The sequence below is a fragment of the Talpa europaea genome (genome assembly GCF_964194135.1).
Source record: "Talpa europaea genome assembly, chromosome: 10".
NCBI classification, from domain to species: Eukaryota; Metazoa; Chordata; class Mammalia; order Eulipotyphla; family Talpidae; genus Talpa; species Talpa europaea.
Window position 1 is genome coordinate 274,520 of NC_140077.1, and position 12,189 is coordinate 286,708.

The 12,189-nt window shown below is 68.7% G+C and overlaps 1 protein-coding gene across 1 annotated transcript; it reads right to left on the minus strand.

The window, feature by feature from the left end:
- Positions 1–804: 804 nt before the first annotated feature.
- On the minus strand, positions 805–11,644 carry SCART1 (scavenger receptor family member expressed on T cells 1; the record flags this gene model as incomplete). The annotated part of the gene is given in 18 exon segments (XM_084244517.1): positions 805–1,115; positions 1,731–2,486; positions 2,747–2,926; positions 3,968–3,994; positions 3,997–4,014; positions 4,017–4,048; positions 4,050–4,079; positions 4,081–4,249; positions 4,304–4,346; positions 4,349–4,460; positions 4,462–4,618; positions 4,719–5,093; positions 5,279–5,491; positions 5,494–5,583; positions 6,316–6,438; positions 6,681–6,855; positions 7,181–7,277; positions 11,466–11,644. Coding segments are annotated over 18 exon segments (3,087 nt in total).
- Between the last annotated feature and the right edge of the window lie 545 nt (positions 11,645–12,189).

Sequence of the window (12,189 nt, forward strand, 5' to 3'; positions counted from 1 at the left end):
TCATGAGGTGGGTCGGGGTGTGGTCACCAATGGTCAGTCAGGTGGTGGGTTGGGGTGTGGTCACGATGGCTTGGTGGGTCATCGGCACAGTGCAGGGGAGAGTGCGGAGGTTGGGCCCTAAAGGGCCGGGCGGGGGCTGCCTGCAAGTGTAGCATGGCTGGTTGGTCACTGGGGAGCAGGCCTGCCCCCAGGGAACCATGTGGGCAGAGGCTGTGGCTGAGAACACTGGGGCCTGCTCAGGCCATGGCGAGGGGGCAGGGTCCAAAGCCAGCCCCGGGCACGCGGGTGTAGGAGGAATGTTTCTGGGGTGAGTTCATGCTGCAGAATGAATCCGAAGGGAGTTTATTCATGAGGACCGTGAGAGCCAGGCGCCGCGGCCCCCCCCACCCCAGTCTTGCTGGTGTCCCAGTGGCCAGCCCTGGTCGCTCCAGGGCCCAGGCTGCGCCTCCTGCGTGTCGGGAGGGGCCCGCACGCACACAGACGCGCCCACGATGCCCGGCGCGTCCTCACAGCTCCACTCGCCGCGCCGTGAAGCCGGAGCCACCTGGATGGGGAGTCGGGGAGAGCAAGCGCTGCCCACCCCGTGTGTCCTCCGCCCCGCTGCCCAGGGCTGCCGCAGCCCGCTCCCGCTGCCCCCCGGGGGCAAGGACCTAGAGGCCTCCGCTCCGCCATGAGAAGAACCGGGTGCTCGCCAGCCAGCCGGCCCCCCAGACACCCCACGCGGCCACGCCGCTGCCGGGAGCGGACATCCTGACGCCCAGCCCGCGGGCAGTGACCACGCACACGAGGCAGCTCTCAGGGTCTTTAAATGTAGGTGCTGGCCGGCCCCGAGCCCTGGGGGCAGCAGTACAGCAGGAAGAGCAGGAGGGACACCAGGGCACAGAGGCGCACACCTGTGGCGCTCAGGGGCCCGTGGCCCTCTGCGCCCGCGTCCTCCGCGTCCTCCTCGTCCTCCACGTCCTCCTCCTCAGGGGCCGGCTCCCCGGCAGCGTCATACCCCTCCTCCTGCTCCAGGCCCTGGGGCTCCTCCGGCCTCCCCTCCTTCTCCCGCACGGGGAAGGCGCTGATGTCCTCATAAACGCCTTCCGAGGGCGGACTCCCCGACATTCCAGAACCTGCAGAGGAGACACCGTGGCAGCCTGTGCCCCCACGGCCCACCCCCTCAGCTCCTCGGAGGCAGCTCTCCCAGAGGCCACGTTTCCCTGGGCACCCAGAAACCTCCCCAGATGAGCCCAGAGCCCCGTCCTCATACGCAGGCACCCGAGGCTGGCCAAGCCAGGCTCAGAGCCGTGCCCAGGGCCCGTCCCTATGGCTCGTGGGCCCAGACCACAAGAGGTCCCACGGGACGCCACTGGCCACACAAGGCAGCCACCAGGATGGCCACGGGCCAAGGCCCCCCCAGCCCAGGGCCCTGTGTTAACCTCGCCGGCTGCGCCACCGGCCCCTGCAGACTCCTCGGCCGCAGCACCAGCGCGCCCCCAGGGCCAGAGAGACAAGCCCCAGCAGGGTACCCAGAACGAAGCAGAAGGCCATAGGTAGGCTCCCAGCCTCCGCGGCAGGTGGGGGGCCAGGGGAGGGCCTGGAGGGACAGTGAGAGGCGGGTCCTCCTGCTGCCTGTGCTGCGGGGTGCCGTGACCTGGGGGATTGTGACCCTGGCGCCCTGGGGGAGGGGCCGCGGAGCGGAGCGGAGGGCCCAGGAGGAGGGGCGGGGAAAGCCCCGGGGTTCCAACCGCCGGCGGCCTCCGCGGAGCTGGACACAGGGCAGCGCCCGGGCGCTTCCCCCTCCCCGTCCCCCGCGAGGCCGCGTAGCCCCAGCCGGCGGGGAGGGGGCAGCGCGGGGCTGCGGCGGGCTCCGCTCCCGGCCGCCCGGGGGCACAGCAGGAGCCTCGGCGCCGGCCCTGGGGGGCGGCAGGCCACGGGCCGGCCCCGGCGGGGGCCACACCCCCCTGAGGCCAGCGGCGGGCCGGCGGGTCCCACGGCGGCCGCAGGAGCCAGGGCGGCCGCGGACAAGCCCCGGGAGCGCGCAGGTGGGGGCGCTTCGGGGAGCCTCGGGCACCCCGCCCCCGCCCGCGCCCCCGCACGGGAGCAGCGCCCGCCCGCGTCCTCCTGGTGCCCGCAGTCCCCGTGGCCCAGGGCGCCGCGGGGCTCCCCACAGGGCGGGATCGCTGCCCCTGCACCCCCGGGGCGCCCACACGGCCGGGCCCGCAGCCCAGCTGGCGGCACACGGACCTCGGCGTCCGCCAGGTCCCCGGCGTCGTCGCACACGGTGGCCCGGAGCCGGCGCGCCCGAGCTCCACGCGCCGGAGCAGCCGCCTCGCCTGCAACGGGCCGGTGGGCGGGGTGGGGGGCGCGGCGGGGCGGGCAAGGCCAGGTCAGCGCGGGGTGACAGGTCAGGCGGGCGGGCGCGCAGAGCTGTACCTGGGCAGCTGCCGTGGAGGCGCAGTCTGGGGCCGCCCCGGGATCCCGAGGTCCTTCCTGTGATGATTCTGTGCCATTAAAAACAGCCGTCCCTGTGCACGCGCCTGGAAAGGCTTCAGGACGAAGTTTGGGGAGCCCTGCACCCCAGCCCGAGCCACGTGTCCTGCAGGTGACTTCTCAGGACCTGCCTGACGCCACCTCCAGGCCCCCGAGACCGCCAGGGCCCCACCTGCACGGGGCATCCACGCCTCCTCCCCGGGGGCACAGGCGCGGGGGTGCCACGGGCCGAGGGGCCCCGCCACAGCGGGAGCTGCGCAGCCCGCGGCACCCCCACGCCGTCCACCCGGGCGGGGCCGCGGCGCGGCGGGCACCGGCCTGCTCTCCAGCCAGCCCTGCCCCCCGCAGCCCAGCTGCCGCAGATGCCGGCCAGGGAGGCGCCCCAGGTCCCCTGTAGAGCCCGTCCAGCCAGCGCGCGCGGGGCCGCCCCGCAGCCTCAGCGCCACCGACCCTGCAAGGCCGCACGCCGGGTCAGCGCGCGAGGCCCGCGGTCACGCACCGCGACCGTCCCCACCCACGGGTGCTGGCGGCGCAGGCTCAGGGGCCGGCTGGGGCCGCGCTGTCACGTCTGGGCAGCGGCGCGTGGCGCGGAGACGCCGCCCTGGAAACTGCTGGGAAGGCAGGAAACCGTGTGGTCGAGACCCGCGGAGCAGGCGCGTAAAAACACTGAATTCAAGCCCCGGAAAGGACGAGGCTGCCGCTTCCGCAGGTCCAGGCCCCTCCGGGGGGCGCCGGGGGCCGGAGGCCCAGCCGGCCGCGGGAGCCGTCGCAGCGCGCGGGGAAAGCGCCCGCGGAATCGCTTCCGCAGAGGGGCCCGGGCCGGCGCCGCCCCTGAATCTGGCCGGCGAATGGGCGCGCCAGGGTGCGGAGCCTGCCCAGGCCGGGCCGCGGCGGGCAGAGACGGGCGCCCCGCGGTAGGCCCGGCCCGGCCCGCAGAGGCGGCGGAAGAGCCGGACAGGCGCCTCGGTGCCGCCGCGACACACGCGGGTGAGGCGCCGTCGAGGACAGACGGACGGGAACGTCCCCGAGCCCAACACAGGGCCGCGGCCGCGGAGGGGCGGCCGCTCCCCGGCACAGCGGGCTCCTGGGGCGGCCCCGCGCCCCCCGCCCCCCACCCTAGATGACAACCCCGTCTCCCCGGGGGGCTCACGCCCAGATCCCTGCGAGCAAAAGCATTTCAAGCACCACCTTGAAAACAGGCGGACAGTCCCCCAGCGGGACGTCGGGGGGATTCAGACTCAGACAGGAAAAGCGCGGGCGCCCCGGGGGATGAGCAGGCGCCTCCCGCGCCCCGGGAGCCCCGGCACCGCCACCCCAGCCACCCCGCCCAGGGCAGCGCGGGACCCAGGCCTGGGAGGCTCCCGCTGGGGTAGCAGCCCGCACCCCCTGCGGAGAGGCCCCTCCCGAGAGCAAGAGGGGGTGTCTCCAGCACGAAGACAGCACCCCGGCTGCCGCCCAGCCGCCCCCAAGGGACGCGGGGAACAGGACCCACCTGAGCAGAAGACGCCCATGTCCTCCTGTGCCCGCAGTCGGGCCGGCCCAGCCCCCCGACGGGCACCGCCACAGCGCGCCTCCTCCCCGCACAGCCCAGCTCGTCCAGCCACACGGCCCGGGCCCTGCCCCGGAGTGCGCGCCCCGGCGCCCCGAGCGTGGCCACAGCCCGGCTGCCCGCAGACCACGTGGGCGTCGCGCAGGCCCCAGGCGTCGTCACACACGGTGCCCCACGCGCCCCGCGCAGCGGTCGGGGCCGTGGACAGGCGCAGCCGGAGGCTCCCTGTGGAGAGACGGAGTCAGGGCCGGCCCCGCGGGCGGGCCGGGCCACACTCACCCGCGCACACGACGCCCACGTCCCGCAAGGCCCCGGCGCCCGCGGCACAGCGCCCACGGTCACGTTGCCCTGCGTCAGGCGGGACTCCGTGCCCAGACAGCGCGGCGCGCAGCCCCACCGGGGCGCCCCACGCGGCGGCGCAGGCGCGTCTAGGCCCGCTGGGCGCCCCGCACCGCAGCTGCCTGCACACCACGGCGGCGCCACGCAGGTCCCACGCAGCATCCAGGACGCGGCCCCACGAGCCGTCCAGGGAGACCGCCACGCGGCCATCACAGGGGCTCTGCCCGTCTCTCAGCCGCAGGGCCTGGGGGAGGCCTGGCGGGGAGGTGGGAGGGCCTGGTCTTTCTCCCCAAATCTGAGGGGGCCCACGCCCCCTGCCCTCCCAGGCCCTCTCTGTGTGCCCTGCCCGACCTACCTGAGCAGACGGCAGTGGCAGCGTGTCCCGGGGCGCAGGAGGGCACCCCGAGGGTGCTTACAGGACAATTCCACAGATAGGGCTCAGTCCCAGCGCAGTGGAACTGGTCGGGCCACATGAGCCCAGCCCCGCCCCCAAAATGGCCTCCCTGGAGCGTGGCCTCAGCACTGCCGCAGTTGAGGTGGTGGCAGAGGACGCTGGCATCTGCGAGGTCCCAGCGGGTGGCACAGAGGGGTGCCCAGACGCCCCGGACCAGGAGCTCCACACGGCCCTGGCAGCTGCTGCTGCCGTTGACCAGCCGGAACTCGGGGGCAGGGGTGTCAGAGCCCCACAACCCCACACCAACCCCGGAGTTTCGTCCTTCTGGGCCCAGGGCTGTGGCCACAGGGTGGCAGGACCTTGCTCCTGGGTCCCTGCCACACCCAGCTCGCACTTCATGGCAGCCTTCCTCAGATGCCCCTGCCTGGCCAGAGGCACCCTGTGAGTGGCTGCACACCCTCACCTTAAAGGGCAGCAGGCAGGGACGGGGCAGGGCTACCTCAGCTCGCCTGTGGCCTCACCTGAGCATCGGAGCCCGGCGTCCTGGCTGTGTCCACACTGGTGTCCTGGCCGCCGTGGGCAGTGGAACAGCAGGGACTCGTTGCCCGCACAGCGGAAGGCCTCTGTCCACACCACCCCAGAACCCCGGCGGAAGTGGGCCGCCCCGGGCATGGACACGGCAGAGCCACACCGCAGCTCCCGGCACACCACGGGGGCCGTGGCCACATCCAGGCGTCGCAGACGGTGCCCCAGGTCAGGCCGCGCCTCACCTCCAGGCGCCCGGCACAGGGGGGCTCGCCGCCTGCCAGCCGGGCCTCGGCGTGCCCTGGGGAGCAGAGCGCTTCAGGAAGGACCCTGTTCCCAGGTGGACGCTGGGCCAGAGGCTCCGGCCAGCAGAGGCCGCCTGCGGCAGGCAGCTGGTCCGCCCCGCACTGGGCAAGTGCTGGCAGCCGAGACCCATCTGCCCTGCGCCTGGCTGCTTCCCCAAGGTCAGAGGTCAGGGCACCTGCTGCAGGTGTCCACCTGCGGACACAGCCTTCGCCTGCCCAAAGCCCTCTGCGGTCCCGGAGGGCAAGGCCACGGACACACGGGAGATGGACTGTCCCCCGCAGCCGTGGGGCCCCAGCGCCCAGCACAGGGAGTGTGGACGAGTCACACCGACTCTTCCAGGCCCAGGGGGAGGGGCAGCCCGGCTCTGGGGCCCTGGACCCACCCACAAAGGCCCGCACCCGGCAGCCCCACCCCCGAGTCTGTCCATATCCCCTCCCTGCTCTCCCCGCCCGGACAGCACGGTCGAGGGGAGGCCTTTCCCGCTGGGGTCAGTCCAAGGCTCAGGCCCTGCGCCCCGTCTGTGGGCGCCCCTGGCCCCGTCCCCCAGGCTGGCACCCGCCCCACCCTCTGCCCCTCCTTCCTCCCCCATCTGTGGGCCTCCACCCTCCCCTCCCCGCCCCGCCCGCCCCGCCCCGGCCGCGCGGGCACCCCCAGCCCGCGCCCACCTGCGCCGACCGCCTCTGCCTCGCGCCGGACGTCGCAGCGGCCGCGCAGGTGGTCGTCGCGCCTGCACTGCGGTTGGTGCGCTCGGAGCCGCGGCCGCCCCGCTGCAGAGCCCGGTGCAGCGCGCAGAGGCGGCCCACGCCGTTGGGGCTGCGGATCTCGGGGGGCCCCGCGCAGGGGCTGCGCCCTTCACCAGCCGGAGCTCCCGGAAGGTGCCGTCTGGGAAGCACCGGCCGCGGGGGCCGGCGGAGGTCACGGCGGCGCGAGGGCCTCCACGCCCGGCGCCCGAGAGCGGGTGCGCAGGGGCCGCGGGCCGACGGGGCGGCTCTGCGCGGCGGGGGGGGCCCGGGGCCTGGCCGCTCCGCCGCCCCCCGTGGGTGGGTACCCCTGTGCCCTCGGGCGCCCGCGAGGGAGCCGCCAGCCCGGCACCTGCGCCCGAGGCCCGGACCCCGCGCGCCGGGTCACTGGCGCCTGCGGCCGCCGGAGCGGGGTCCCCGCGGCGCGTCTTGGTCCAGCTACGGCGCCGTCCGGGCGGCGCCGCGGGGAGGAGGCGGTCTGCAGGCAGCTGGGCTGCGGCGGCGCGGGCGCCCCCAAGGACGTCCCGCTGCCGGGGGAGATGGGGCCGCCCTGGCTGCACAACGTGACCTGCAGGGGCGCCGAGGCCGCCCTCCGCGACTGCAGCCCCGGGGCCTGGACGCGGGGCCGCTGCCCCCACGAGGGGCCGGGGTCGCGCTGTGCGCCAGTGAGTCCGCGCGGGCGGGCGGGGCGGGGCGGGGGCGGCCCCCCAAACCCCGAGGGCTGCGGTCCCCGCGCGGTCTCTGGGCTCCGCCCCGTCGGCCGCATGGCCCCTGGGCACCCGGACCTGGAGGCCCTCGCGCCGCCGTGACCTCCGCCGGCCCCCGCGGCCTGTGCTTCCCAGGGGAACCTACCTGCGGGGAGTGCGCTGAGAGCAAGGAGAAGGGGCGCAAGTTGCAAGACCCAGAGAGCTGCCCTCGCGGCCCCCAGCCCTGGCCGCCGCCTGCTGATCTGAGGCCAGGGAGAGGAGGTCCAGAGCCGGACAGCAGAGGCAGCACTGCCCAGGGGCGGGGGGAGGGTGAGTCCTCTCCCGAAGTCGTCCATGGCTCCGCCGTCATCTGGGAGCAGAGCAGCCATGGTGTGGTCGCGAGCGGGGCTGCAGGTGGGGTGGAGTGGGGCCCGGGGTTTCCGCAGATAACCGCTGCCGGGCGGCTCAGCCGGGGCCCTGGCTCCACCGCAGCACAGCAGCACCTGCTGAGGCGAGGTGTCAGCAGTAAACCTGGCTGTGGCAGTCACGGCACTATCTGGCCTAGTTTGTGTATAAATCTAAACTGTTGTAAAAATAACTGGAAAGTAAATATCTAGGCCCAGATGGTTTCACCAGAGAATTTTAAAGATTGAGGCAATTTTACATAACCTCTCCCAAAAAATAAAAGATGGGACACTTTCCAAATCATTTTATAAGGCCACGATGACCCCGATACGAAACCAAACAGAAACAGCACCAAAAAAATAAACTACAGAGCAGGAGCTCTAATGAGTTTGGATGCAAAATCCTCACAAAACTTTATCGAATGTCTAATATAAAAAAGAATAACATACCACAACTACGTAGAATTATTCCAGGCATGCAAGACTGGTTCAATGTCTGAAAATTAATCATTTTAATCCACCACATCAAAAGCTAAAGAGGTCACATGATCGTGTGATACCGAAAAAGCATTTGACAAAATTCATCTCCATGTAGGCTTAAGGCAATTCCCATCAAAATTGTAGCGTGGTTTCTTACAGACACAGGCAAGACTATTCTAAATTTCTATGAAAAAGAGAAGATCCCAGAATCGTCTGACTTTTGGGGGAATCAGTGTTACCGGTGCTGAGAGTCACTATACAGTCACAGTGATCCAGGGGCAGATAAATGGAACAGATACAAATTCACATAGACTACATGAATTTTTGACAAAAGGATAAAACCAATTAAATGAGAAAGTGACAGCCTCTTCAGTGTATGGTGCTAGAATAATTGGATAGCCACCCGGGCAAGAGAGAAGGAAACTGACCTAATAATCCTCCTAACTTACACAAAAATTAACTCAAAAAGGATCATGGGGTCTCCCTGGTGGCGCAAGGGGTTCAGACACAACCTATGAAGCAATCCCAAGCCTCTGCAACACGAGTTCGATCTCCAGACAGCCAGGGAGCTACCCCCATGGGGCAGCAGACCTCTCCTGCCTCGCCCGCTGCTCCCCTCAGCAGTGTGTTTCAGTCAGTCTGCCTGTTCTGTTCCCCGCTCTCTCTGGTGAGTCCTCTCACCCTCACACATCTGGCCTGTACCCTGGTTCTTATATAAAAATAAATAAATCTTGGGCCTCCCCTGGTGGCGCAGGCGGTTGAGCGCCGCACTGTGAAGCTGTCTGCAGCCTCTGAAGCGCCGGTTCGATTCCGGCTGGCCGGCGAGGATCCCACATGGTGCGGCAGACCTCTCCTTCGCGCCCGCTGCTCCCCTCAGCAGTGTACTTCGGTCAGTCTGCCTGTTCTGTTCCCCGCTCTGTCTCTGGTGAATCCTCTCACCCTCTTGCGCATCTGGCCTGTACCTGGGTTCTTGTGTAAAATGAATAAATAAATCTCTAAAAAATAAATCTTTAAAAAAATAAAACAAAAAAAGCACACTGAGATACTGCCTTACACCAGTGAGAATGGCAGCCCGCCATTCCCGCCCGCGCTCACCCTGCACCGTGGTGGAAACCCTTCTCCCTGATGTGGGTGAGGAGCTGGGCGAGGGCCCCCCGTGGACACCAACGGCCTGACCTGCCCCTCGCCTGCCCCTGTGGCTCGTTGCTGTTGGTCTCCAGGAGTCAGACTCTGGGTTGCTTGTTTGGGGCTTTTAATGAAGGTCTGTTGTTCCCCATCCCTGTTAGTTTTTTCCCCGTATAAGTTTCTCCCCACGGTGGCCGCCGCCACCGCCCCCCAGCCCCACCTCCCGCTGGAGGCCTGGGCCTGCGGCCAGCTTCCCAGGGCACCCCTAGGACATCTTGCTTTGTTTGCCCTTTACATTTGCTGGGTACAAGTTCTTGGCCGCTTTCTCCAGCGCTGGAGTCTGATAAGCAGAGCTTTCGATGGCATGGCGTCCGATTTATTATTTTCCTTTTTGTCTTCTTTTTAAGAAAACTCTGCCCTCCAAGCTGAGAGGATACTTTCCCACCCTCTCCTCCGGATGCCTCCTGGGTCAGCCTCTCTACCCCGTCCAGGAGCCGCTCAGACCCATCCTTGCGCACAGGGGAGGGGTGTGGAGCTGAAGCTCGCTCCCCCGCTTCGCGCGCTTTTGTGTCCGTCTGTGTGGAGGGAGCCGAGGCGCGAGGCCCGCTCACCCGGCCCGGGGCCGCGCCGCACTGGCGGAGTTGGATGTGGCTGCATCTTCTTGGCCTCTTCTCACTTTATTTTTTTTTAATAATAAATTTTATTGTTATATTCCCCATACAATTGCAGCCCCCCCATTCTGACCCCAATCCCTCCCCTCCCGCCCCCGCCCCCCTAAAAGTGTCTCTGGTTCATAGTTTTTTGTTGATTTTGATTTTCACTTTCTTATATTCATTTTCCTGGTCCCTTATTTAGGTTTTCTAGATTCCTGCTATGAGTGAGACCATCCGGTATTTTTCTTTTTCTTTTTGGCTTATTTCGCTGAGCATGATCCCTTCCAGCGCCATCCATGTTGCTGCAAACTGCATGTGTTTATCTTTTTTGATTGCTGAGTAATATTCCATGGTGTACATGGACCACATCTTGTTCATCCAGGCATCTGTTTTTGGGCATTTGGGCTGTTTCCCAAGCTTAGCTATTGTCAACAGTGCTGCTATAAACATAGGGGTGCAGGTGCTCTTTGGAATTGATGTTTCTGTGTCCTTTGGGTAAATACCTAGGAGTGGAATTGCTGGATCCTATGGAAGCTCTATGTTTAGTAGGTCCAGAAACTCTTCTGCACTGTTGGTGGGAGTGCAAACTGGTCCAACCACTGTGGAAAGCTGTGTGGAGGCCTCTTCTCACTTTAGATCACTCGTCAAGCTCGTGTCTTGCGAGAGCAAACGCTCTTCCTCGCGTTTTCACCCAGCCTGGGCCCCCCCGCCGGCCCCGGGCCCGCCGCAGAAACCAGGTCAGCGTCGGCCCAAGTGTGAGAGCGACAGAAAACGCTTGGGACACGGGCAGAAAATGCTTGAAAGCCGGGCACTAGCAGAGGGTTTACATTCCAGAGACGCAAGGAGCTCCACACCCCAGAGCAAGAAAACAAACAGCCCAATAAAGCAACCACCCCCCAAGGTCGCCAAGAAAGCGCCGCGGAGGCGGGACCTGGGCCCCACGGGGACGCAGGCCAGGCGGCAGGAGGAGGGCGCGAGGGTCGGGGCGCTGGGGCGGCCGGGGGCCCACGGCCAGCCGTCCCTTTCCTTCTGTGCCTCGGTCATTTTCCTCCTCAGGATTGACTGGGGAGAAGTTTAAGAGCGGGGAGAGCGAGACCCGCACGGACTCTCCCAGGCGCCTGTTCCTGGAGCGGCCGGGGCCCGCCAGGGGAGGGGCCGAGGGGTGCTGAGGGGCGCCAGGCGAGGGGCCGCGGGGACCCCTGGGGCGCTGGTGGGCCGGGCAGCGCTGACCTCTGGAAAGTGGAAGAGGCAGACGCCTCCGGGGGCAGAAAGCAGGTCAGGGGCTGCTGGGGCGGGGCGGGAGGGAGGAAACGCGCGTCCCCTCCTGTGGCTTCCAGCGGCGCTGCGGGCGCGGCCTCCTCCCTGCCGGCTTCAAAGGGAGCGCGTCCCACGGAGAAAACCAGGCCGGCGTGGGGGCGCCCGCGGGTGGCCAGGTCGGCGGGCCAGGCCCGCTGGACGTCGTGAGGTCGGGGCGCCGGCAGAGGCTCCAGGCTGCTCTGCTCAGGGCCCAGCGGGCAGGGGCGGGGGGCCGAGAGGGGCCACAGCATCCACAGGCCCGGTGCCCTCTCGGGGACCCCGGGAATCACCACCTGAGTGGGTGAGAGCCAGCATCCTCGGGGTGCCCCCAGCCTCGCGAAGTGAGGGCGTCAGCTGCAGCCGCAGACAGCAGCTCCCAGGCTGGCCCCTCCTCCCGCTTCCCACCCTCCCCCCTCCTGCCCCCCTCCCCCCTCCCGGGCCAGCATCCTGGGGGGGGGGGGCGCCAGGTCTGGAAGCGCGTCCCTGCACTCACGCAGCCAGCCGGGTGTCCCCGTCCCCACCCACCTGTCCCGCCTTGTCTAAATTGTGACCAAAAACCTGCTCTTCAGCCCCCAGCACCTGCGCGGCCCCTCGTCCCAGGCCCTCGCCGGCGGCTATGCCTGTGCCCAGAGCCCAAGACGCAGGGAGGCCCAGCGAGCCCCAGTGGATCATCAACCGTGACTTTGGGACAAAAGACACAGCCCCAGGCTGCCCCCACCCGGCCCTGGCGCCAGCGGGGCACGACGGGACCAGGACCCCGCGGGCCAGGCGGCCCCTGACCAGGCCGGGAAGCTCCCCACACTTGGCAGCGGCTGCGGGCGGTGCGGCCAGCCTGGGCCTCCAGCACATTCACCCGGGGCCTCTGCCCGCCTGCGGGCCTCACAGGGGCCCAGCCGGGGGCGGGAGGGGGCGGGGGCGGCCTTCCTCCCACTCGCCACTCTGGCTGAGGCAGGGGTCTCGGGGGAGGCGGCCCTGGGCGGAGGGGGCCCCGGGGGAGCACAGTGCCGCGGGCGGGGCTGGGCAGGAGCCTCCTGGTCGCAGCCCGGCTCCTCTGCCTCTCCCTGAGCGCCCTCCAGGAGAGCAGGGCTGGCGCTCGCCGCGCCACCCCGCAGAAGCCCTCCCAGCCCGGCTGGAGGGGGCTCCGGCTGCAGCATCAGCTGCTCTCCCCACACGAGCGAGCAAACAGCACCCCACAGTCTGAGACCGGGGAACCCTCG